This window comes from Anabrus simplex, chromosome 1, assembly GCF_040414725.1.
Source record: "Anabrus simplex isolate iqAnaSimp1 chromosome 1, ASM4041472v1, whole genome shotgun sequence".
Lineage (NCBI taxonomy): Eukaryota > Metazoa > Arthropoda > Insecta > Orthoptera > Tettigoniidae > Anabrus > Anabrus simplex.
The window spans coordinates 1,051,372,063-1,051,399,486 of record NC_090265.1 but is presented as its reverse complement, the minus strand read 5'-3'; the positions used below and the strand labels follow the sequence as shown (position 1 = coordinate 1,051,399,486).

At 37.5% G+C, this 27,424-nt stretch overlaps 1 protein-coding gene across 1 annotated transcript in view; it reads left to right on the top strand.

Annotated features, from left to right (window-relative positions):
- ash1 (histone-lysine N-methyltransferase ash1) overlaps window positions 1-27,424 on the top strand; it is a 272,719-nt gene that overhangs the window by 153,207 nt on the left and 92,088 nt on the right. Inside the window, exon 9 of the mRNA XM_067137046.2 lies at window positions 3,694-3,937. Within this exon, the coding sequence (XP_066993147.2) occupies window positions 3,694-3,937 (244 nt within the window). The remainder of the gene's footprint in view (window positions 1-3,693; window positions 3,938-27,424) is intronic.

The following is a 27,424-nucleotide window of genomic DNA, read 5'->3' as shown; positions in this document are numbered from 1 at the left end:
TTACCTATCCACCTTTGGTCTAATTCAATACACCACTTTCGTCGCTTCATTATTTTGCACGGAACAAATTAACAAATCATATTACACTTACATATGAATATAAAACATTACTACACTAATTTAAAAGTAAGACCTATCTGAATTCAGCAGCTCCAGTCGTCGGCATATGTCCAGCTGACAGGACATACGGATACGCCTCCTTCTACTTCCCTAGGTGAATGGGAAATACTGGCATAATTCTCCTCTGGGCTTAGTCATCTCTCGGCAGGCAACGTCATCCGACGGCACCCATTTGGGCAGTCTGGCCTATCATCTTCTTAGAACATCTTGCTCATCTCTGGACTAGTTGGAATAGAATAATAAACAGAATCAATTAGCATTGCCATCAGGAAAAGCCGTGATAATCTGCTTAACGCGAAAGATTGCTTCTTTTGAAAGAGTTGATCTATTTGACAAATAATAATCTTGGGGTAGTATAATTCTATGACTTGAAATGAACAGATTTTTCTCTTTTATCTTTCCGGGAGTTATTATAGGATTCCCACTTCTGTAGTTCTTTAACTTGGGTGATATCGAGTAATACGTCAGCAGAGACTGCCGTGACGTAAGCTTGTCGTAGCTTATGCTTGAGTTTCCACGTATCTTAAAGTTCGCGGAACGAAATTAATAATCTTCTGCTTGATCTGCGATGTAGCTTCCAATAAATCTGCTTCTTGTTTCTGTTGAAATGATCTCTTGTCGATACCTTTTTTTTTTTGACGTAGTTGCTTACCATCTTCGACTCTGATTTAGAAGTAGCAATTCAATCTCGTTTTCTTATTTTTTTCTTCAATAATTGTTAGTAACAATCTTCACATTCGTTCCTTTTCCACTGCCTTCTGGATCTAAATTCCTTTCTCTAGCGCCTGAGGTGAATACTTTTGCTTTCGCTCGCGGTATCATCAGACATTTTGACGTTAATTATTCTCGGAGACCTGGACTCCATCTTTGTCCTTCTTACGGACGGAACTTCTTATAACAGTGAAATGGCACAAGACGAGTTGAAAAGTTGACAGTACTGACATATATTAACTGCAGAAAGACTACTCATCTTCAGTTACAATTTGAATAAATCTCTTTTTTTTTTAAATTTGAAATATATAATTAATTTCTTTCATCTGTAGGTCTAGCATTATTTCACTTACACCTCCTTCCCACTTTCACTCCAATCACCACATCCATTTGTCTTGCACACTCCATAACTAATAGCCTCCCCAGTCAAGGCCAGTAGGGACCAGTATTCTGTTGAAAGTTGAGCTTTGTGATTACCAGCCTCTAGTATTATATGCAGGTTAAGTCCTATTGAAACTCTCTATTCATCCTGTTTGAAAGGAAGAGACCTTATCAAGGCTAAACTCCTACAAAAATTAAAAGAAATGTAGGTAGGAATTCATCCCGTTATCAGGGTTTGATAAGCAGAGCGAGCAGTCATAGTCCTGTAGCACATTCTAATGTTACTTATGCTCAACCATTTCATCAATCTATTCTGATGTAGCCCCAGGAACTCTTAACTTGGGAGCATGCATTGGAACCACAAGGCCCTTAGCTGAGTTCTGCCATTGCTTTCACCTACTTGATTACATAAAATCAGCTTCATGGTCCGTATCGAACTTCAATAGATTCACAATTAAGTATTTATTTATTTTCCACCTAGTCGATACTTGTGCGAGGCTGCTCACTTTCATCTATCTTATCCAACCTACCTTGGTCGACTCTTGTTTTTTTCTGGCCCAAACAGTATTAGAGCATTCTGAGGCCTAGAGAGTCCTTCATTTTCATACCCATCATGGCCCTTGTCTTTCTTTTGCCGATATCTTCATTCTTCAAATTTGGACCCTCTACCGTCAGGATATCAAATGGCTAGAGCACATCCATCTGCAAAAACTTAGATCCATCTTGAACATCAAATGGGAGGACTGTGTCACCAACATTGCACTTCTGAGAAAGCGCATGCTATAAGTATTGAGGCTACCATCATTGGACATCGTCTCAGATGGATAGGGCACGTCTGTCACATGAGTGATGCCAGGCTTCCTCTTCAACTACTGTATGGTGAACTCTGCCCCGGCACAAGACTTTTTTGAGCCTCTTTGAGGCGTTTCAAGGGTCAGCTAAAGCATGCTGTGAAAAGAGGTGAAATTAACATTCAATCATGGGATACACTTGTTGAGAATCTTATACTTTGGCGCCACACTGTTTCTACCTAAGTTACTGTATTTGAAGAGGTAGGATGTACACTTGAAGGGGCTGAACGACAAATATGGAAGCTCCGTCAAGCTCAGCCCCACCCTCCCCCAGCCATTTCATGTGATTTGTGTGGACATATGTTTCATGCCAAGATTGAGCTACTAAGTCATATGAAACATACTTACAAATCATTGAGTGTGAAAATGTAAACTGGTGAAGAATATGTTTACTCGGATACGAATTGTAGCCAACAATGAAAATTGTTATTGACAGCGTGGGTAAAGATTTTATTTCTTGTACACAAGCTTGTGAATCTGATGGTCAAATGTTGCTAATACTGAGGACAAGAAGCAAGTATATGGTATCTACAGATAGCCAGGCTGAGTAGTGCAGATGGTAGAGCATTGGACTTACGAGCTCAAGTTGGTGAGTTTGATTCTAGTCAGTGGTATTTGAAGGTGTGATGGGTGATTTACCAGCAAGTAAAAGAACTCTAGTAGTACAAAATTACACCTTGACATCTCTGAAAACCATAAACGTAGTCAGTGGGAGGTAAAATCCAGAACAGTATTACAAGCTACAGACACAGTTTTTTGGTCTTGAGAACTCTGATAGCAAGAATGATGTGTAGCTATAAAGTGACCAGTTGCAGTAGATGGAGAAGAGACAGCCGCCATTATATATCAGGTCTAATGTCGATATGTCTCTTAAAATAATCAGCAACAGAGTTAAACTGTGACTCACTTCATACTAAAAATTGGTTGCTGATGTACCTGAAATATCTCTTACAAGTCAAAATTAAAAGTCTGTTTATTCATTTTAGGGAATAAAATGAAATAACTAGTTTCTAAATTAGACAGTATTGTATTTTTTCCTCCTCTCTTTCTTTCAGTGAGCGAGTTCATTGCATAATTAGATGGTTTTGTGTGCTTTTCTCTTTTCACACCAGGTTGTTCTTTAATTAAGACCATGATTGTTTCCTTCCTAGTTCTTGTCTTTTTCTGTCCCATTTTTGCTGAAAACCTGTCTAAGTTAGGGTGACATTAACCACTGGTAAAAAAAATGACTACTAAGTTGCTCAGACGGTTGAGGCGCTGCCCTTCTGACCCCAACTTGGCAGGTTCGATCCTGGCTCAGTCCAGTGGTATTTGAAGTTGCTCAAAAACATCAGCCTCGTGTCGATAGATTTACTGGCACGTTAAAGAACTCTTGCGGGACTAAATTCCGGCAACTCTGTCTCTCCGAAAACTGTAAAGAAGTTAGTGGGGCGTAAAGCAAATAACATTATAATTTATTATTATTGTTGTTATTATTCTTATTATTAAAAGTTACCACTTTTTAAAATCTTTACATTTTGAATCGTCCCAAGTGTTTTCATTTTTCCTTATAAATAATGGTGACAGTTGCAGTAAGTGTGATATTTTCATGTTCTCTGGTGAAATAAGTGTGATGTTTACTTATTCTCAGGTAAAACGTCTTCGTGAAAGACTGAAACAAGCCTCTCGTCGTGAACAGCCTCTGGCCTGTGGTTATCCTCGTCCACAGGTGAAGCAGTCAGATGTATTTCTTACTCAGTTGAATGCATTGTCTACTCCTCGAAACATCCGTACACGCAGGCTCGCCCAGGCAGAAGATAATCCAGAGTTGACAAAGACAGCTCGATTGGCATATGTCTTCAGGGATTTGTACAATGTTGTCATAGCTGCAAAAGGTATTATTATACCCCTCTATTTTCGACATTTTGCCTTGATAATAAGACCACTGTTTATGCTTTTATTTGGTATATCAATAATGAATGAATTAATCATTTACAGGAGGAGTTTCTTTCACCTTTGATGAAAACAAGTTCCATACATTTTAATTGTTTTAAGAAAATTTCACAACCAATTGGAACATTTTGTATGTGTTGTTTTTATCAAAGTCTTCCGAATTTGTATGTGTTCAAATAATTTTCTTATATGTTGAAACTGTAGTTTTTTAAAGTACAGCAAGTACAGCATATCGTGAGAAATCTGTTGTACAACAGCTTTCTTCTGTCCCTTCAAAATTCGTATATTAAACCATTACCATACTTTGACGGACATTTCAGTCTTGATGCACGGAACATTTATAAGTTCATTATCGCGGTTAGCTGGTCAGCGAGATTTATTCTGTTTATTTCGCAGCCTACCTGATTGATGTCAGATGATACCTGAAGTTATTTTTTCTGTATAAATAGTACTTACTCTGAGCTGAAATATGGAAAATGAAAAGCACCTCAGCTTGCTGCTCATTGTAAACAATCATGGCGGCATCCAAGCGCGCCATGGATGTGGCTATTCGTAACTGGCTTGAAAATAGTGATGTTGAAAGTGGAAATGAATCTCTGGAGAGTGAAAATACTTCTTCCCCTTCAACTGACAGTGATGTAAGTGATTCCAATTTCAGTTCCGAGGGGATTATGCCAATTGAAACTGCGGGAGGAAAACCAGAATGCAACAAGAGCGGGTGAGAACTCTAGTAATGATACTTGGAATTGAGATCTATAAGCCTGTTTCTGGAGCATCCAAACCAGTTTCTGAAATACACTCTATAGTGAGGAGGAGGTTGGCGAATAATCCAAAAGAAATGGATGTAGTGAATGAATTTCTAACCCCACAGTTCTGGGATCACATTACTAAGGGAACTTTTTTTTTTTTTTTTTTTTTTTTTTGCTAGGGGCTTTACGTCGCGCCGACACAGATAGGTCTTATGGCGACGACTAAGGGAACTAATGCCTATACCTCTACATTTCTTGCTAATTTATCTGCTTCCCTTGAAACCAGTAATATTTACGAACAAAAACATTGGTTTCCTGTTACTTTAAACAAGCTAAAAGCTCACTTTGCTCTGTGTATTCTTATGTATGTGATTAGTCAAATTTATGTTAAAGTGACTGAATATTTCCTTTCACAAGTAATGGTAGGCCAAAGGGTTAAACTGTATATTATCCTTTGGTTACAGTGAGAACCCTATCACTGGTGCATCTGTTATTACGAGCAATTAAGCATGCGTTATTTTTTTCAGTTATCAATATTTATGCACTCCAGCCGTTATGTTCAGTGCGATTGATCATCTTCAGTATAATTTTCTCGCTATGTGCACTAGCAAGCTCCCTCGTTGACACTCGAAGGCGATGTCGGAGTTGATTAGTATACTCGTTAACTTGTGTTTTATAAACACAATTCAGCATGAAAGAGAATATGTTTCTATAATAAATGCATAAATAATGTTACCAATAGCAGTAGTTAACTCGTTAGAAATAAAGGCTGAGGTAAATGATCACTTAATTTTAATACTATGTACTGAAATTAAGAAAGAATGTAATATACCTCAAAGTACGGCACAAAGTGGATGACTGATTTCGAAAGTTAGTTTATTCAGTAAAACCTCATTAGAACATTTCTTCAGGGGCAAGGGAAGAGTATATGTTAAGCGAGAAACCATACTACTGAACGCATGAATAAAAACTATCCACCGCAGATAAGGAAACACTTCATATGTTTGGTGGGGTTTTTCCCCCGACGTGTGCATTTTACTTTGTGTATATACAGGTACAGTGAAAGACCGTTTCTAAAGATAAGATGAAATGAGAGTAACAAAAGATGTGAGAAAGATGAGAGAAGAAATACGAAAACCTTTTCCACTGGGACTTCAACAGTGTATTAAAAGGCGTGTATTAACACCTGGCATCAAATATAACAGCATTTGCACTGCTGCCCATAAAAGTATCAGTGCATTATTGCAGATCACACTCATTTTAAAACAAATGTCAGCTGAAGCCTTATATTTTGGGATTACGGTATTAAACATTGTTTTCTGGTCACACTCTTCGACCATGAATTGTTTGGAGATTTAACTCGGCCACGTGCGAGAGAATGAAATTGACTGTAATTTTAAATACGACAACACTTCAATCGAGTTGAGTTGAAACTCAAAGGTGCGAGTTTCAGGATACGCACCACTGTTGAAAGACGCAGATGCCTGTCCACTTCCTGGACTTTGTCTTCCTTAGCGTTTCATTACTTTTTCAGTATCTATAACTGGGCTACCATAAGATGAATATACACCGTGCTAGTCAGCTTTACATGATTATGTTCCTAATTCATAGGTAGTCACTAGGCTTACGACATTTTATTAAAAGTTCTGGGGTACACCTTATTCAATACCTTATTCTGAATAAGGTTGTAATCTTAGTTCAATATGGACAAACAATGTTTATTAATTTAAATAGTCACTAGGCATCAAATATTTGCTACCCTTCATTGTATCACTCAATAGAGAATAAATTTCTAACTTTTGAATGGCAAAGTTCAAGCTCAGGCAGGCTTACTAGGTTATTCAGCAATATCATTGAAAACCAGAGAGCAAAATTGAACTTTCCTGAGGCTAACGGCTTGCTTCCCAAAAATGTAAGTTACTCTCTAAAGTTCAGGAATTCAAAGCCATTTCCAGTTTTTGCGCAACTTTTCCCAACCTGCCTCCGAGGGCGGGGGCTCTAATTTATGTTGGAAATCATACTCCTTTCAAAAGTTATGACAAACAACATTTTTAGGGCTGGGAAAAATGTGATCACCATGCGGTAATAGTGAAAATAAGTGACGTGATAATTGAGGTATTTTTAAATTGATTTAATATAACGTAAATTGGGACATTGAATTTACGACGTGCTAAGCGAGAAATTGTCTAAATGAGGAACACGCTAATGAAGTTTCAATATATTTTCTCTCGTCTGGAAGGAAGAAATTGTAGGGGAAGGCCGAGACTGGAATATATTGGTCAACTGGAGGAGGAACTGGGATGCCAGTCTTACCTAGAACTGAGGAGAATTGCATGAAACTGGAAGCTTTGGAGAGCTGCTGCCAACCAGTCTTAGGGTTGTAAACGTTAGTAGTAGTATTCCCAACAAAATTTATAGCAAGAAGTTTATCATTATTCTACTGGCACTTGAACTATGTCATCATGGTACATATAAGGTTAAGCTAGGTTAGGTGACATTTTTGAATATGCACAGAAGCCGCTGAAGTGATATTACTACAATTGTTCGGAATGAAATTGAACATACGCCTTCACGTTGTCTCGGAATTAGAAAAATAACTAACGAGTAAGCCATAGTACGAAAATTGCGAAAACACAAGTTTTGAACAAACTGGTTGCTGTTTCATATCGATTTTAGTGTGTGTGGGGGGTTTTCCTGTCTTGTACGAAAAATCTGTTTTTGCTGACTATAAAATCTATATAATGAGTAAACTTTTCGCCGTTATGAATTCTCGCTATAACAGACTTCTACTTTAATTGATTAGTTTTGAAATTGATTAATACTAGGAAAGCTGGAGTGAAAATGATGGGCATATACTAAAACTCAAATCATTAATCATTAAAGTGGGTCAACCTCATCATCAAAACTGTCCACCCATATGCTTGTGTGTTGAACGAAACATGTCATTATGTCTGAAGACTCAGTACAGTGTTGGGGCAATTAATTCTACAGTAAAACCTCGTTAATTCTGAGTCATTGGGATGCAAAAATCTGACTTTGAATTATGTGATTTCGAATTAACCACCTGTTCGTAATTCAGAAATTCAACCCTTGCCGTGTTACAGAGTATTCTAAGACATATTAATGCTTGCAGTCACCTTGATTCACAGTTTAAACCTTTCATATGCCTTGGAAAGTACTATTTACAAAATGTATCCAACAAATGCATTTACATTATTCAGATTTGTATTTTTTAGGTGCCTTGTATTTGCACACAAAGTGCCCGATGCCCTTAAAACATTGTGGCTTATCGAACTTTCCTATGCTGAGGGGAGGAATTCTCTCGCTTCAGTGTGCATTGCAACACAGTACAATGAACCCCACCCTTGTATGATTTCCTGGCTGTCACTTCTCTCCTCTAAGACCGTAAGTTCATTTGGACTCGGCATTAAAAAAAAAATTGCAGTTTCATTGGCATTGACAGTATTGTTTAGTTCATGCGAATTGATTATATGAGCCCTGCTTTATCACCAACTGTTGGCATCGGCAGTGTTCGCAGATTCTGCTTCTCTGCAGAAATTTTACTTGAAATTAGCAAATATGATGCACACTGTAGACACACCGAAGTGAATGAAAGTGCAGAAAAAATTCTACCTCTGCATGTTCTGGAAGACACGTTCTATCACGACGCGGATAAATTTTTAATTTAAATTACTCTATAAAATACTGTAAAAATTTAAAAAAATGTAAACGCAGTTTTGAATTAAAAGTCTGAATTTCAATAATGGGACCGGCATTGTTCTTCGAATTACAAATTATCCATATTTCAAATTAAATATTTTAAATAACATGCAGAACCATACCTCATGTTTCCAGGATCGAGCCCTTCTTCGAATTAGGCGGGATTTGGGATGAACCGATTTGAATTATCGAGGTTCTACTGTATTTGTTTTGCACCTCAATCAAAATTACCACCATTTCCTCAGTACAGTTTTGAATTTTATAAATACAGTAAAACCTTTATAAAATGCTCTTCAAGGGATCACATATTAACTAGGAGCACACCACAGTGTATGACAACCAAATACAGATTCTGACTTTCCAGAAATTTCTCAGCAAATGAATCCATGTCTTTGTTTAAATTTGTCCAAACCCCCATTACAGACAGAAAATTCAATGTTCTGTTTGCGTGAAATTTCGTATTCCTTGTTTTGAATGATGAATCCAGTTGTGGGTGGGTATTGTTGAGTTTCAGGACTGATGAAGCCATTCAACTGAAATCTCCATATCCGTGTGTTTCTAGCATTATCCTTTCCTCCACTGGCATTCTCCCAACAGTGCATTTCTAGTAGCTGATCCACGATTTCTTTTTATTGTTCTTTATGTTAATGGTCTGGTGGCTGTCTTTATTAAGGCATCAAGTCAATATGGTCTGGAAAAAATATTCACCATCAGAATATTAGCCAGCAGGGTAGGAGAGGTGGTGGTATACAATTTCTGATCACCAAATTTTGTGCCAAAATTCTGGATTCAGCTTTTAACCTCTCCGCAGTGTTCATATGAAGTGAGGGCATACGACGCTGTTGATCGTGATTTGTCTGTCACATGGATATGTCAGGCCTTGAGCAGACCCCTTGGTGCTGTTCAACGGGAGTAGACTGTGTGGCAGCACCGGGTTTCACCCCTTTCCTACTATTGTATATTACATTGTTCGTTTAATCTCTTTAACTCCTCTGATGAGGTTGATGTCCGGAATGTAGAGATGGGAGTTACATATCGTAACATGATACTGTATCCTATTCCACTGAAGTAATCTGTTCCAGAAATATTATGTACCACCAGAGACGCTAATACAAAAATAACTGCCCGAGCGAAACCAAGGAAAGGGTAGCGAGTTCCTGATTGACTAACTGATATTAGGAAGCATAGCAGCTTGTTTTAAGCGCGCCTCCTGGGCTGGCACAAGCGATAATTTTGTAACCGTTTAGAGGCAGTACTGATATTCCTACCCTGTTACTTGCTGGTCGGTTACAGATATGCTTTAGTTATTCGAAATGCTTTGTATTAGGTTTACTGGTGAGATACTGAAGAGATACTGAATCGAATTGGCGAGAGGAGATCGATGTGGCTAAATTTGACTAGAAGAAGAGATAGTTGTCCATTTCATGACCGTATCGATGTTTAATCAAGAAGTAAGTATAAATAACCACCTAATCGATACTTTATTAATGCCTCAGGCAAAATTGAATAAAATTAAAACTTACAGGTCATGTTTCGACCACTTAGTGGTCCTCTTCAGCTGTATAAATAAAGAACTGAAAAGAAAAACATTGACAATAAGCACAAATAAAAGTTCTTTGGAGACTCCTTTGATAAAAATGGAGGTCATCAGAATAGGTCATCTTGCCTCTCGTTCTTGTTTGGAAAAGATGTTTATTCTGCGCTGTCTAGAGGGTCTGTCTTTGAGCGCGACCTGGTGAAGTAACGATGTGATACAGTTTGACAGTTCATGGAAAGCTCTGGAGAGAAGGGAAGTAGAGTTTTATCGTCATCTAAAATAACATGTGAGGGAGGAGGGAGATTGGGCTGTGCTTCTGCGATGTTGTGTTTGATTATATCTCTTGTTCGTCTAGTCTGTTTCGTGTCTACCCATTCTAAGTATTTGCTAATATTCTCATATAAGATGTTTTTATGCTCGTTTTCGTTGAGATTCTCTTCACCGGTTTCCAATTTATCAAGAACGATGTGGATGTTTTCCAGGTTGTTCATAAGATTACCTTTATTAATCATACAGATAATTTGAAGGTCCTGTTTTATATTGGTGAATTTGTGGTTGGACTCTTTCATATGGGATCCCATGGCAGAGAATCTTTTGTATCTTTCAGCATTGACGTGTTGATATCTCATTGAGAAGTTCCTTCCAGATTGTCCCACGTAAGTTTTTTTACATTGAGCACAAGTCAGCTTATAAATACCTGATTCCTGGAATTCGTCATCTTTAATTTATTAGCTTTATTATGACTAAAGAATCTATGTTTCGTGTTGTTGTTTGTAGAGAAGGCTACCTTGGTATTGTGTTTCTTGAATAAGTTGGTGATTTCGTAAATTTTTGGGTTATTAAAGGTGAATTTTACATATCCTTTTTCTTTTTCTGAATGCTGTTTAAGTTTAATTTGTTGTTGGTATTTGCATTTAGTGATGATTTTATTGATGAATTTCAAACTGAAACCATTATGTAGAGCCTGTTGACAAATGAAAGAAAGTTCCTTTTTTCTGTCTGTTTCTGTTAGCGGAATTTCAAAGGCTCTGTTGACGAAACTATAATAAGCTGATTTCTTTTGCGAGATGGGATGTAAAGAATAAATAAGGAAATAAATGATAGTCACAGTATCCTTAATACTTTGAATAATTTAGACCCAAACATAAAATTTTTACGGCTGAAGAAGAAGAGATAGGCATACTCAATTTTCTGGATATCCAAACAATTCGTAAAGACAACCATTTCCAATTTAAAATATACAGGAAACCCACTTTTACCCCGACTACAATCAAAAGTGATTCTTTACATCCCATCTCGCAAAAGAAATCAGCTTATTATAGTTTCGTCAACAGAGCCTTTGAAATTCCGCTAACAGAAACAGACAGAAAAAAGGAACTTTCTTTCATTCGTCAACAGGCTCTACATAATGGTTTCAGTTTGAAATTCATCAATAAAATCATCACTAAATGCAAATACCAACAACAAATTAAACTTAAACAGCATTCAGAAAAAGATAAAGGATATGTAAAATTCACCTTTAATAACCCGAAGATTTATGAAATCACCAACTTATTCAAGTAGTGATGGGACATTCGATTCATTTTACTGAATCGATTCATTTGATTCCGTTCACGTTACTGAATCGATACAGTGATCCGATTCACGGCTCATTGGTCACCGCTCCTACTGCATCAGTGTAGTATGTGCTGGTAAGACAGCAGCAACAGCATTCAGTGCTCGCAGCTGCCATCTGGTCTTCATACTATGAACACCTTTCTTAGAAAAAATGCTAGTTACTCTAATACATCGAAGGTTTCCGGCAACGCAGGGTGGGAAAGGTTAGGATTAGGAAGGTAGCAGCCATGGCCTGAATTAAGGTACAGAGCCATCATTTCCTGGTGTGAAAATGGGGAAACTACGGAAAAACGATCTTAACGGCTGCCGACGGTGGGATTCGAACCCACCTTCCCCCGAATGCAAACGCATAGCCACGCGATATTAACCGCACGACAACTCGCTCAGTCCTTTTTTTAAAAGTATTTTTCTATCAGCTGAGGATTTTTTTAAATCGTCATATTTTGTATAGGCTACTCGAGATGTACAGTAGCCCGCTGGTTTTCTGATTCAACATACTGTTATTGCGTCTGTCCACATATGATTGAAGTCTTGTGCAACGATGTGACATATGAACTGAGAGAATACTGAGCCGTTCTTCCCAATATAAAACAGGTACTTTTGAGTGGTCATGACTCATGAGCATGACTCATAGTCATAGGGCAGGCTAGAGTTGAGTTTAACTGTCAAATGTCAACTAAGTTATAATACTAAGATTCATTAAACTAATAAATAGTATAACCTAATAGCCTACCTACTTACTAGCTACTTCAGAATTATGTTGTGACTACCTTTTTAACACTGCAAATAAATCCATCTATTATTTAAACCTCCCTGTAAGAAGAGGACAGTGAATGCAAATGGGTATTATTTTCAAATGAGCTGAGCTCGAGAGTCCATTATAGCATACGATTCTTTCAGTCTAGCATGTCTCATTGTATGTCTCGCTGCAGCGGAAGCTCGGCTCTCCGCGTGTCCAGTGAGCCGAAGGAGCCGTGTATATCGTGTCTCACTGAGCCGCGCTCGTTCACGATTCTTTCGATGTGCCATGATACACTGTCTCGCTGCAGCGGAAGCTCGGCTCCCCGTCAACGTCCAGTGAGTGCGCCACTCAGCACTGTCCGCTGGGAGTAAGCTGAATCGTGTGCCGTGAGCTCGCCTTTCCTGTGAATCGATTCACTCGGACACTTGAATGAATCGATACACTGCTTCGAATCATGCATTCAGTAGCCAACACTATATTCAAGAAACACAATACCAAGGTAGCCTTCTCTACAAACAACATGAAACATAGATTCTTTAGTCATAATAAAGCTAATAAACTTAAAGATGACGAATTCCAGGATTCAGGTATTTATAAGCTGACTTGTGCTCAATGTAAAAAACTTACGTGGGACAATCTGGAAGGAACTTCTCAATTAGATATCAAGAACACGTCAATGCTGAAAGATACAAAAGATTCTCTGCCATGGGATCCCATATGAAAGAGTCCAACCACAAATTCACCAATATAAAACAGGACCTTCAAATTATCTGTATGATTAATAAAGGTAATCTTATGAACAACCTGGAAAACATCCACATCGTTCTTGATAAATTGGAAAACGGTGAAGAGAATCTCAACGAAAACAACGAGCATAAAAACATCTTATATGAGAACATTAGCAAATACTTAGAATGGGTAGACATGAAACAGACTAGATGAACAAGAGATATAATCAAACACGACATCGCAGAAGCAGAGCCCAATCTCCCTCCTCCCTCACATGTTATTTTAGATGACGATAAAACTCTACTTCCCTTCTCTCCAGAACTTTCCATGAACTGTCAAACTGTATCACATCGTTACTTCACCAGGTCGCGCTCAAAGACAGACCCTCTAGACAGCGCAGAATAAACATCTTTTCTAAACAAGAACGAGAGGCAAGATGACCTATTCTGATGAACTCCATTTTTATCAAAGGAGTCTCCAAAGAACTTTTATTTGTGCTTATTGTCAATGTTTTTCTTTTCAGTTCTTTATTTATACAGCTGAAGAGGACCACTAAGTGGTCGAAACATGTCCTGTAAGTTTTAATTTTATTCAATTTTGCCTGAGGCATTAATAAAGTATCGATTAGGTGGTTATTTATACTTACTTCTTCAAGAAGAGATAGAACGATAGGGCACATCTTAAGACACCCAGGACTTGTTCAGTTGGTTTTTGAAGGAAGTGTAGGTGGTAAGAACGGTAGGGGTAGACCAAGGTATGAATATGACAAGCAGATTAGAGCAGATATAGGATGCAGTAGTTACATAGAAATGAAAAGGTTAGCACAGGATAGGGTGGCATGGAGGGCTGCATCAAACCAGTCTATGGACTGATGACTCGAACAACAAACAACAGTACATACAGAAGTGGTGGACAAAAAACTCAATTACAGGGAAATGTTTTTTTAGAAACGCATTGTAAGAAGATACCAAATAATAATGAGTTGTTGTTGTTGTTGTTTTTTTAAATTCAACCAGTTCATGTAGTTCACATTAATGTACATAGTACTCAAATATCAGGTGCTGAAAAGCCATCATATCTGTCCTTCCTGAAACTTCGTCATCGACTTCAACCTGCTGCTAACATAATTTTTACCAGTACAAAGGAAAGGGAGTGATATAGAAAGACGCTGGACAAGCCACTTACACAGTTGTTTACCGCATATTCCCAACCTTCTTCCTATGGCAGAAGATGAAGATTTTGGAGACTTTTATAATGGATTTTCAGAGCGAGTTGGCTACACAGTTCGGGGCACATAGTTTTTAGCTTGTATTCGGGGGATGGTGGGTTCTAGCCCCACTGCTGGCAGCCCTGAAGATGGTTTTCAGTAGTTTCCCATGTACACACCAAGCAAATGCTGGGACTGTTCCTCAGTCGAGGTCATGGTCGTTTCCGTCCTAGTCCTGTCTTATCCTATCCCATCGTCTGTGTAGGTGTGATGTAAAAAGACAAAAAGAAAGAAAGAAAGAAAGAAAATAGTACTGGATTAAACTTCGCTTATGTCTTGCCTGATAGAAGGACTGTTTCCTCATATCATTCCCACAGCATCTGAAGTGTATATGGCACTCGTTCATCAACATATTTTATAATGTTGGGTCCCATTTTCTGTTTAACAACAGATCCTTGGACATCTAGGAATACACAGAGCTACCTAGCAATCACAGCAATTTTTAAAATGAAGGTTTTGAAGTATTAATTCTCGGAATGTGTATGGGTCATTGCAAACATTTTCAAGGAATAGTCAGAAATGTGAATAATGGGCTGGCGAAAGGGAGAGTGGGAGAGAAGAAAGCGAGATATAGTTTTGCTATTTATAAGTACTTACTAAGGTGTGGTTAGGGGCTGCAAGAGAGAGCAGGTATAGTAAATGTTCCTCCCAAAAGTTGACCTGCAACTTGTATTAGGTTACTTTTATATCTGCCGTGCGCATAGAGGCGCGCGGCTGTGAGCTTGCATCCGGGAGATAGTAGGTTCGAATCCCACTATCGGCAGCCCTGAAGATGGTTTTCCGTGGTTTCCCATTTTCACACCAGGCAAATGCTGGGGCTGTACCTTAATTAAGGCCACGGCCGCTTCCTTCCAACTCCTAGGCCTTTCCTATCCCATCGTCGCCATAAGACCTATCTGTGTCGGTGCGACGTAAAGCCCATAGCAAAAAAAAAAAGCAAGTTTTATATCCTAATACTCCAACCTGATACTACACTCTAACGGATACGCAGGAACATGATACTGGAAAGTAACCATTTGTCCCATCCCTACCGAAAGGCATCTGTTTGTAAAATCCCGCTATGAAGATTTATCTTGCTTTGCACCCTATTCTGTACAGAACCATAATAAGGGTTGGAAATACATTGTTTGTGATGGGATGCCTATAAACTAATCAGTTGTTTTTGGTTAAAAACAGTGTTTTGATCATGCCTCCTTGATTTTAATTTATCGAAGAATGATAGCGCTTTTGTTTTAACACTCATTTTAATAACATAGACCAATACACCAAGGATAATATGATACTGACAAGTGAAATTTTCTGGAAATAAGGAAAATGAGTGTGAATGAGTAAGAAAGGAGTACATTACAAAGGTCACAGTATTGTTCTGTATAAAATTATGGACCATTACTTCACAAAATCAGCTTGTAAAGTATGGAATACTTAACAAATTAATAACCATAGCAAGAACAAGTAAGTTTAACTTTACTTCCAAGCACTGCTGAAAATGAATTAAAATTACCACAAGTAAAGCATGAGAGGTTGAATTTGAACACAGCATACTGGATAATTGTTAAAGGCTTGTTGTATAGGATGTGCAAGGACCTGTGAAGAAATGTGTACTACGTGAGATAGTGTATTTAGGAGATGCATATTATTAGGGTTTCAGTGTATATCCCTCTTAAGTTCTCTTTGCTCCTCTTTGTTATCAGCTTTTCAGATAACTTTCGATCTAATGTGACAAAAAAAAAAAAAAAAAGAAGAGTGCTGTCTGGTACCTGGAAAGATAAAGTTTAAATATTCTTTCTTGTATTGATGAGTGTGTTTCTTTGAAAGTTTCCTCCCTATCATTATGTGAGATACAAGATAAAACATATCCTCCCCATAACAGCTTCAACGTACAAATTCTGCCTTCATTTGCGAACATGTATCTGTAGAATTTATTGTGAAGTATAATGTGCCATTTGCCCCTATTCACCTAGTTATCGAGTTTTATTGTTAAAAGTCCTCACTAAAATATAAGTGATATGTTCCACACTGTCAATGGATAGATAGCATGGAATGACATTAGTAGACAAATAAGCTTGAATGTAGTTTTGAAAAGTAGGAAGATCTTAAAATGAAGATTAAAGTTGGAATTCAACAGGGCAAATTCAGCAAATATTCATTTACACAAATAGGAATTTGGGATCAGAATAATTTACCAGAGGAGAGGTTCGATAAATTTCCAGATACTTCAAAATCACTGAAGGAAAGTCTTAATTAATCTGCTATATGGGAAACACCTCTAATTACAGATCAGTGGTGACTGGAATATCTTCAGTTTGAAGCAACAAATATCTTGGATTTGAAGCATGTTGTGATTCAGCCTTGCTTACATGATGGCCCTAACAAATTAATGAACATGCTTCATTTTGTGCAGTTTAGTGTACATGTATACACATTTTTAAGTGTGATTTTGTAGAATCTGAGAACGACGACAGAAATGATGAACATCTTCAATATGTCATCCAGAATTCCTTTAATTTCCCAGGCTTACTGAATAACTCCCTTCACATGATTCACTGCACATGCCAGCCTCTCAGTTGTCACATGATCACGTACGCTTGCCACATTAGGTTTTCTACCTCCCATAAACTGTAAATTTTATTGTTACAGGCCACAAAACATTTGACCTAAACCCAAATGAGCTCAGTAGCATTGAAGTGGCTTTATTATGGTGGCATTCGTAAAACGCCCATGCGCCATCTCACCGATTGCATATCTTGGAAATTGAGGCTTGACTTGCTTCACAACTTTCAGTAGCTCAGGGTTATAAATTTCATATTTGGTTCCATATTGAACTGAGATTAGACTACCTGTAATTTGATTTCACAAAAATTGCTTTATTCCACCTATTCAATACTTTACATTACTTGCAATGCAAATATTTACATCACAAAGTGTTACCAGGGACTAGTTTTGACCCTACTCCCTCTGGAATTACAAAATGACACTAGATACGACATAAAAAAGAAACTTCCAACACTAATTGAAGGCTTAAATAAAAACACTGTTCTCAATCATTCAAAATTAATTAAAGAGGTAAAAAACAAAATGAAAGGTAACAACATAATAGTAACTAAAGCCGATAAAGGAGGGACTACTGTTCTAATGGATAAGAAAAATTACATTGCAAAAACGGAAGAATTTTTCACAAATGGGACTTACACAATAGTCAGTCAAGACCTCACAATAAGAATCCAACGAAATTTAAAAACACTGTTAAAGAATTCCACATTTTTACTCGATGAACAAGAAAAACAAAAACTAATCCTTATGAACCCTAAAACCCCCACAGCCTAAATTACATAAGAATAACACACCCATACGCCTAATCATCAACTGTAAAAATAGTCTGACATATAAAACCTCAAAATATATCCACTATTTTCTTAAAAGGCATTGCAGGTTTAACAATAAATCCCCTTTAAAAAATTCAATAGACTTCTACGAAATTTTAAAAAATTCACCTTACTACCAAACCACATTTAAGTGCTCTTTTGACATTACTAATATGTATTCTAATATACCAACAAAAGAAACTGTAAATATTACCAAAGACAACCTCAGCAAACTTGAATTAGAAGAATTCATAAAAATCCTAAATTTTGTGCTAAAAAAACAACTATTTCACTTTTAATGGTCTACCTATGGGAGATCCCTTATCAGGCATCTTAGCAGATATCTATTTGGATTCTTTAGAACATCATAAAATAATAAAATAAAAGGCCTTAGTTTATGGCTTCGGTATGTAGATGACACATTTGTAATAATCAATAAAGATCTCAATAATAGTACCGATATTTTAAAATATTTAAACAACCGAGACCAAAATATTAAATTCACCAAGGAAGATGGTCAGTGGATCCTTAAATTTCCTAGATCTCACAGTAACTCATATTAATGGCAACTTTGATTTTCAAATTTACAGAAAACCTATTCACACCCCATTGAAAATCCACAGTCTGTTTCCAGTCATTCGACCGGATCAGGAATGGAATGAATGAAGCCGCCATCTAGCGGCGAGGATAGGAATTGTGCTGGCTGCCGAAGCCTGTCACACTCCTCTGGGGCAGTGATTAATGAACGACAGATGAAATGAAATGATATTGGAAAGTGTTGCTGGAATGAAAGATGACAGGGAGAACCGGAGTACCCGGAGAAAAAACCTGTGTCGCCTCCTCTTTGTCTAGCACAAATCTCGCATGGAGTGACTGGGATTTGAACCATGGAACCCAGCGGTGAGTGGCCGGCGCGCTGCTGCCTGAACCACTGAGGCTATTCGCACCACATTAACAATCAAAATTACTTCTTTACATCTTAACTCCCATAAATTGGCCACTTTTCACAGTTTAATTTACGGAACTTTAAAAATCCCTCTAACACCCAAGAACCTTGAAACAGAACTAAATTATATAAAGGATTTAGCAAAAATCAATGGATATAAACCTGAAATGATTAACCATTTAATAAATAAGGTCAAGTTCAAATTAACAGCAAACCTCATCCCTGACAAACCCAAAAAATCCAAATTCGTTACCTTCACCTACAACAATCCAAACTTTCACCAGGTCTTGAACCCAATAAAAAACAAAAATACCAGTATAGCTTTTAGGACAACAAACACTAACCAAAAATTATTTTTTAATCACAACACAGTCAATTCAAGCAAAAACATTTACTCAAGCTCAGGCATATACAGGCTCACCTGCACACAATACAACGTCTCTTATATTGGTCAAACAGTCCGGAGTTTTCAAACTAGGTACTTAGAACACTATAATGCTAATAAGCATAATAAATTTTCAACTATGAGCTCCCATATGAAAGAAACAGGACATCACTTCACAACGATAAAACAAGACCTCACATTTATTAAAAGAGTAGACAAAGGAATGTTGATGAATGAACTTAAAACCATCTATATATTTTTGGACCAATACTACAACAAAAATCTAAACTTCAATGATTTAATTGAAGTCAAGAATCTATTGTACGAAAGTTTACCCAAATTATTGCAAACTCTAAATTCAAAACATAACTGCATTCTTAAAAATCTTAAATTAAAGTCTTCTAGAACCTCCACGTCTTTAACTAATATGACTCGCTTCGTGTCTGCCCCTGCAAATCTCCCGCAACCCAACACATCTCCCTCCCTATCCGCGACTACACAAATCTCTCATAACCAGCAGCACATAAACTTAACGCCCCACCTACCCCCTCCCCTCCACCTCCCCTCCACCACACCCTCCTCCGCCAATCTCACATCGATATAATACTAGAAGCACAAGTGTCAGCCATGCAACGGTACCATAGCAACTGATTAACACCATAACAGTCAAAGAAATAAGTCAACATACACATAACGTTTTTCTTCAACTAACCTTTCCATAACTGATTTACATCTTTAAAGACGAAAGGGTAAGTGTTTATACATTCTCTATATTTTCTTTTTTAACACCCACATTCCCTTCAAAAATACCTTTCCTAAGCATTTACTCTCCTCTTGTTACAGACTTCACACTAGAAAGCTCTATCAACGTCAATATACCTTCGACTTTCGCTCCTTCAAACAAGATAAATATGAATATAGACAGTCGAATACCTTCCCTTGCTCCCACATCTACTTAAAGAAGACTGTTATCTTATCGTAACACATTCAACCACGTCATTATTATTGAATGAACAAGAAATAGGTCTGGTAGAAGTATTAAGAAGGGTGAATGAAATAGACAAAGATATCAAATTTGCGATGGAGTCAGGGGAAGGAGGATCGCTGAACTATTTAGACTCAAAATAACGGGAAATAGTAGGGAATTAGATTACCAGGTTTTTAGAAAAGAAATTTCTACTAGTACTATTATTCGAAAGAACTCAAACTACCAGGGCAGCAGAAGAAGGCAACGTTTTACATTAGGATTAGAAGGGCCCTTACTTTCCCCTTAAAAAGACAAGCTTTCGAAAAGGAAATGAATACAATATATGAGACCGCGAATAGAAATGGATATTCAAAGAAATATATAGACAAAATAAAGAGCAAGTTAGTAAATAAACACAGATCAACTTTGGAAAAAGAAAGAAAGGAAGAATGTGGCGGTAATAACATTCCACAACAAACACTCATATGAAATTAAAAAGATTTTTAACAAAAAAGGCATTGACATTGCATTTAAGACAAACAACAATAATAAGAGAATTTTATTCATTTTACATAACGTTAATGGGTCCAGTAAGTTCAACAAATCAGGAGTATATTGCATCAAGTGCCAAAGTTGTGGAAAGAAATATACCGGAGTTTGGAGACGAGATACAAGGAGCATGTGAATGCAGTAATATCTTGTAATGCAGTAAGATACAAAAGGTTCTCAGCAGTGAACACATAGAGGAGTAGAGTCATGATTTTATGGAAATAGATAAAGATATGGAAATACTGCACACAACAACAAAGTGAAAAATTAATGGATGCTCTAGAAAATATATATATATATGTAGACCAGAAAAGCAATAATGAGAATAATTTAAATGAACCGCTGAATGAAGAAAATGTGATGTACAAATTAACGTACAGTCATATAAGGAATACGGAGAGAAAGAGAGAGCGAAGGAAATAGTTCCGGTCATTGACACGCTTCCCCTCCCCTACATCATGTAACCAGCAGCATAGCGACAAGTAGCAGCTGTCCTTGTGCGGTCAGTGGCAGCAAGCGCAGCAGTAAGGACAAGTTTGTTTGGTTCATGCAAGTGTAATTTTGTTTTAATTTAACAAATGTGGTACCAGCTGAAACTGAAGTAAATAAAAAATTTAAAGTAAAATTCTCTAGTTATATGAGTTGTCGTCTTTTTCGTAAAAAAAAAAAAAGAAGGTCTCTAAAGTTTGAAGTACGGGTTTTGGTGGTTGTTTATTTTGAAGGAACTTGACGGTTAAAAATGGCTCGCATGATCAGACTAGATTAAGAGGAGAAATTCTGTTTTATATAAAAGGTCTTAGAAATATATCAGTAAGTTAATTGACAATTATTGGAATAAAATATACAAATAAGATACGTATTTGAATTACAAATTAGAAATTTAAATATAATGTTTCTTCTTGTAGGTGTAAATAAGGATAAGTTTTCAAGGACAGAGCAGACAGCATTTCAAATTTTAGTATATAGTGACTAACTTAATAGGTTTTATTCATGTTATGATTTGGAAATTATTCTATATTTTTAAATTTTTACTAAATGACAGTTTAGACACAAAAGAGGTATTTTAATGATTTCAAGATTTATGTATTACTAGCTGATGTACCCGTACTTCACTACGGAATTCTACATTGTATACAGAATTCTAGGTCGGTAGTGTACACCTTATGAGTAAGATTGTATTATATTGCATAGCTTTTAACGTTATCCTAGAAATGCGACGAGGAAGTCACCAAACGTCTATTCTCATATGAAGACTGGGTTGGGAAATTTTCATTGTAATGGTAGGCCCGCTTGCGTACCATCAGTCACAATCAGGTTGGGGAGTTTTCTTTATAATGGCAGACACTCACTCTCCACCTGCTTTTTTACATCCTCAGAAACACTGTCTTAGTGGTTTTCCCAAGTGAATTGAACATAGGTCATTACAAAGACATCAGTAGGAATGGCGCGATTAAAAGCAATATGAAATACTTGATCAAATGAAAAGCCACACATTTTCTCACTTTTAACGAATGGTACTACGCTGCCGATCTAACAGTTAAAAGTTCCAAAGCTGGAATGACCAAGCTGCAGACAGCCGTGATCCGTGAACATTCCTAGTCTTTTTTCGGTGGTGGGCGGGGGGTCGAATAGAGGAGAGTCCCTGGGAAAATCTATGCCCTTCTCTAATCTGTTTCCTAGGAGTACCCGATGAGTCGGAAAATCTCAATTCACTACACTGGCGGCGGAAAAATCTATCTGACTTGGAATAAAATTTTTCCTCCAAGCCAGAGGAGAAAACCCCTCTTCACTGCTCATTTGGAATAAAATGAATGTAGAATTTAAAAAAAGTGAAGCGGAAGACGCTTTTCTTAAGAAACAGCTCTTTTCAGGTTTGAATACTACGATGAGCCAGTGTTTTACTTACCAGCAATATCGAACAATGTATGAACCAAAGGAATGGCATGCTAAAGAAAAAGTTTTCTAACTCCCCAGCTATTTCGCACCAATATTCAGTCGGGCTGTTATACTCGGTATGCAACAGTAATCCCATCTATCGGAGTTGAGGGCACTATAAGAGGCAAAGAACATCACAACAAACAGTGGTCATTGTAATGTTATTGTTGATCAATGTTATGCGCTTTCGATATTGTAGGCTTTCACGTTTAGTTTTCTTCCGACTCTGAAATACTACTCTTTTCATAGTCAGTACGGTGAAACTGAGTAAAACATTAATGCTTGGAAATTGTATTCTCTATAACTTTTGTTATGTAGTACTTTTCTGTAGGACCAATAACATAGGTATTTAAAAATTACATTTTAGGCGCCTAGCACTAAACTACCATTTTATCCAGGTCAGTAAATTGTTTATAGCTTAGACTATAGTTTCTTCTTCCCCGGCTCTATATACCGTTTTTCATTAAATTCTGTTCACCCATGTTCTTGTGGCTCGGCGCTGATGTGGACTTAGCAACAAAAATCGAAATTCAAGATTATCTGTGTTAGCCGGTACGGTAAAAATGTATGAGACATAACTGATCGGAAATTTAATTCTATGTAACTTTAGTTATGTAGTATTTATTGATAGGACCACTAATAGTATAAATATTTGAGAATTGAAATTTAGGCCTTCCCCTAAACTACCATTTCACTCAGCGTGAATAAAATGATTTATAGCCTAGATTGTAGTGGCTCATCCCCCGACTTCACATACCGATTTTCATGAAATTCTCTTCAGCCGTTTTCTCGTGATGCGTGTACATACAAACAGAAATTACAGAAAAGTAAAATGTGCCTTTCCTTGTTATTGTGGACATGACCAATACAGAAATACCATTCTTTTCAAATTCAGAGCAATGTACAGTAAAAACTCTTATTATATATATATATATATATATATATATATATATATATATTGTATATACACAGTATATATTTATTTTGTTGATTATTGTATTGCACAAATGTGTCAAGTCCTAGGATTTTGTTTGATGTTTTTGCACCACTGAGGAAGAGAGGAGGTGAGCTCTCGAAACATTTACGGTAGATAATTACAGTAGAATGTAAAGTATTGACAAGGTGGAAAAGTGTTTCATAGAAATTGAATGTAAGTCAATACGGACAGGATTGAACCATCATGGTTAAAATAATCAATTAGAAACTTGCAGGTGCAAGTTTCAACATTTGCGACCTCTGCTTGCTTCCGCCAGTCCACTTTCTTACAAATTTTAATTTTGTCTTCATTATTAAAGAGTTTTACAACATTTTCCGTATCTTTAACTAGGCTATCAAAAGACAAATATGCACCATGTTAGTCAGTTTCACACGATTATTTTTCTAATACAGATATAGGCTACTGTATCACATGACAAATATTCACTACACTACACACTGTATTATTCAACACAAAATACCTTCTGAGTAGAATAGAATGCGAAATACAAGCACAACACAGGCTCACTCTGCTATTCAGTAGTCTTGCTGCTAACCGTCAAGCAAAACTGAACATTCCTGAGGCTGACGGCTTGCTCCCTGAAAGTGCAATTTATCCTGTGAAGTTCAGAAAGGCAGTTTCCCCTAATCATGCACCTGTAGCAATGGCTCTTACCCGAGTTTGAAATCATGTTTCTTTCACTAGGCGTGACATTTGCAGTAACATTTTCATGGCTAGGAAAAATGTGATCGTACTAAGCAGTAATAGCGAAAATTCGTGATGCGATAAGTGAGTTATTTTTATATACAGTGAAACCTCGGAATGCGAGTAAATTGGTCTGCAAGTGTTTTGCAAGATGAGCAAACATTTTAAATAAATTGTAACTTGATAAGCGAGTGAGGTTCCGCAATACGAGCGTCACATGTGACTACGTTTTCCCCTACCCTGTTCTTTTGTTGAATGGATGAACGAGGTCTTTGGTCCTGTAATGAAGAAATACCTTTCAGAAAATAATCTGCCGCTCGAAGACTTGCTGGTTATGGACAATGCTCTTGCTCATGCTCCAGGCCTTGAGGCCTTGAGCACGACTTACTGGAGGAATTCAAGTTCGTTAAGGTTAAGTTGCTTCCTCCCAACACTACTCCACTACTCCAGCCTATGGATCAGCAAGTCATTTTGAACTCCAAGAAGCTATACACCAAAGCACTATTTCAGCAATGCTTCGAAGAGACCGAAGAAACAAACCTTATCCTCCGAGAGTTTGGGAGAAATCATTAACCCATCGTGAACTGTCTGAAGATCATCGATAAAGCCTGGGATGGAGTCACCAAGAGACCTCTCACTTCCTTCCACTTGGGGAAAGCTTGGCCTGACTGTGTTCTTGGATGTGACTTTGAGGGGATTGTTGGTGACTGAACCGCCGATTGTCGATGAAATTGTGTCTTTAGGGAAGACTATGGGGCTGGAGGTGAATGACATGGACATTCAAGAGCTGGTGGAAGAACATAGCCAGTAACTGACCAGCAACGAACTGATGGACCTGCAGCGCGAACAACAGGAGGAGGTTATGGAGATCTCTTTCGGGGAAGAGGAGGAGGGAAAGTCAATGGAATCTCTCACTTCAACTGAGATTCGGGAGAAGTGCAAAATGTGGGAAACGGTGCAAAATTGTGTAGAAAAACACCACCCGAATAAGACTGTGGCAGTGCGAGCAATGACTCAGTTCAATGACAATCCAATGTCATATTTTCGTGAAATCCTCGAAAAGAGGCAAAATCAACAGTCATTGGACAGGTTCCTCGTTAAAGTTGCACGAAAAGAAAACAATTCCAGTGAGCCAACAGATAGCAGTGATTCCGTCATTGGAATTCGTGCTACACAGTAACACTTCTCATGTCATCTTTCGTCTCTCTCGCACCAATAATGATTCTATTGTAAGGAAAAGTGCACTTTAATATATTTTATGTTATATTTTGTTTTAGAAATGGAATGCGAATAAAATTTTTTGTGTTGTGGACGAATCATCCGCATTTCAATTGTTTCTTATGGTAAAACTTACTTTGATATACGAGCTCTTTGGATTACAAGCATGTTGCCGGAATGAATTATACTCTCAATCCAAGGTTCCACTGTACATTTAATACAATGAGAATCAGGACTGAATTTATGACTTGCTAAGCAGGAAAACTTATTGAGGAACGCACTAACGAGGTTTCACTGTATGTGGTTGGTCAGTCATTAATGTTTTACATTGGTTCTCTTACCTGTCCTTTCACTATTGTAATTTCGTTTTGGTGTTTTCCGAATTTGTACTCTCCTCATCACAAGATGGTTCACTCTGCGCCCAGTGAGACCTGTAGTAATGATCGAGTGTACCACTTACAATAGACGAATGGTAAAGCATTCTGAAATCTGCTCCTTCATTATTAGAGAAGTTTTGCTCATGAGCAGATGTTATTTTCTCCTTAAGATGCAGAGCAAAGTTCTCAGCGAAATGTATAGAATTTTCAGCTTGTTTTTCTGACATTGCAAAAGCCCAAAAGCTTATTATCATGTCTGTATTGATGATGATGGTGATGATGATCAGGTGCCATCAAGTTGACGTCGACTCCTCTATAATTACGGGCCGTGAAAGGATCAATCTAATTTTTAAAAAAAGTTACAATGAGTTTGCAAAAATTAAACTCACTTTCCTATCAAAAGATAAGAATATATTGCAGTGCACCAACATTGTACAAACCTCTCTTGAAAGCAACTCTTTAAAAGCAAGATTCTTTATACAGAAGAGCCTTTTCTAACATTATGCATTGGATTCACGTGAACTGAATATATAGTTTTGTGTACACAACTCAAACATTTTGATATGAGGGCAACTATTTTTTTTTCGCGAACAGGAGACAAAACGGAAAATCTAAGATATGCATTTGGAAATATAGGGCATGCACTTATGAATAGTGCCTGAAGACAAATTCTGACTTCAGGAGATTCTCGTACAAAAGTGACAGAACACAGGCCATTGGTAAACATTGTTTTATTATGGTATAGACAGCAAATACACAAGACTACGTACAAAGGACAGGTCTCAACTGGTTACAGACCTTCGAAATAATCACCCAAGGCTTCCACTGTGCGTTGCCAGCGGTGGGACAGGCGCTGAATACCATTCGCTGTATGTACGCTAACGTGTGACACCTACTCTACCCCGTTTGAATGTCTCCACCCACCTCGCCACTGTTCTGCAGGGCATGGCATGCACACCTAAGGCTTTCCGCAGCTCTGCATGGCATTGGCGTGCATTTCTGCTGCAGAGAACTGCTATTTTAATATACGATCGTTGCTCCTGCTTGTTGACTTCCATTTTGTGATGCTCTCACTCCCGCACTGAACTTGGGGGCATGCTTAGACCCACACTGTTGTTTACGTACACCATCTAGTGGCATCATACGCAAGTACATACCATACGTTCCCAAATGCATGTCTTAGATTTTCCGTGTTGTCTCCTGTTCGCGAGAAAGAAATAGTTGCCATGACTTATGACTCGACCTACGTATCTTAAGAAGGCATCTTGGCTTTGGATCACTTGAGCTTTGAATGGACTGCGGCTTTTTTGGAGAGCCAACTCTATTACAAACCATCACTCTCATTTTTGTTCCGTATTGAAAACAGCGATCTCACTTAGTTTACAAAAGGAGTATATTTATTACCCCACCTATTCAATACAATTAATACCACGTTATGTGGTTGTATAAACATAGTAATTTTAAATTTTAAGGGAACATGTTTTGCCCTTCTTTTGTTGGGCATCATCAGTCTTAATCTTAAAATAAGCATTGTTTAGAGGACATTGACATTTATAATTTATAAAAATTGAACTGTGATTTCTTAAGGTAATAACACTAAGGAATGGTAGTTATAAAATATGATGCTGAGACATAACATATACAACAC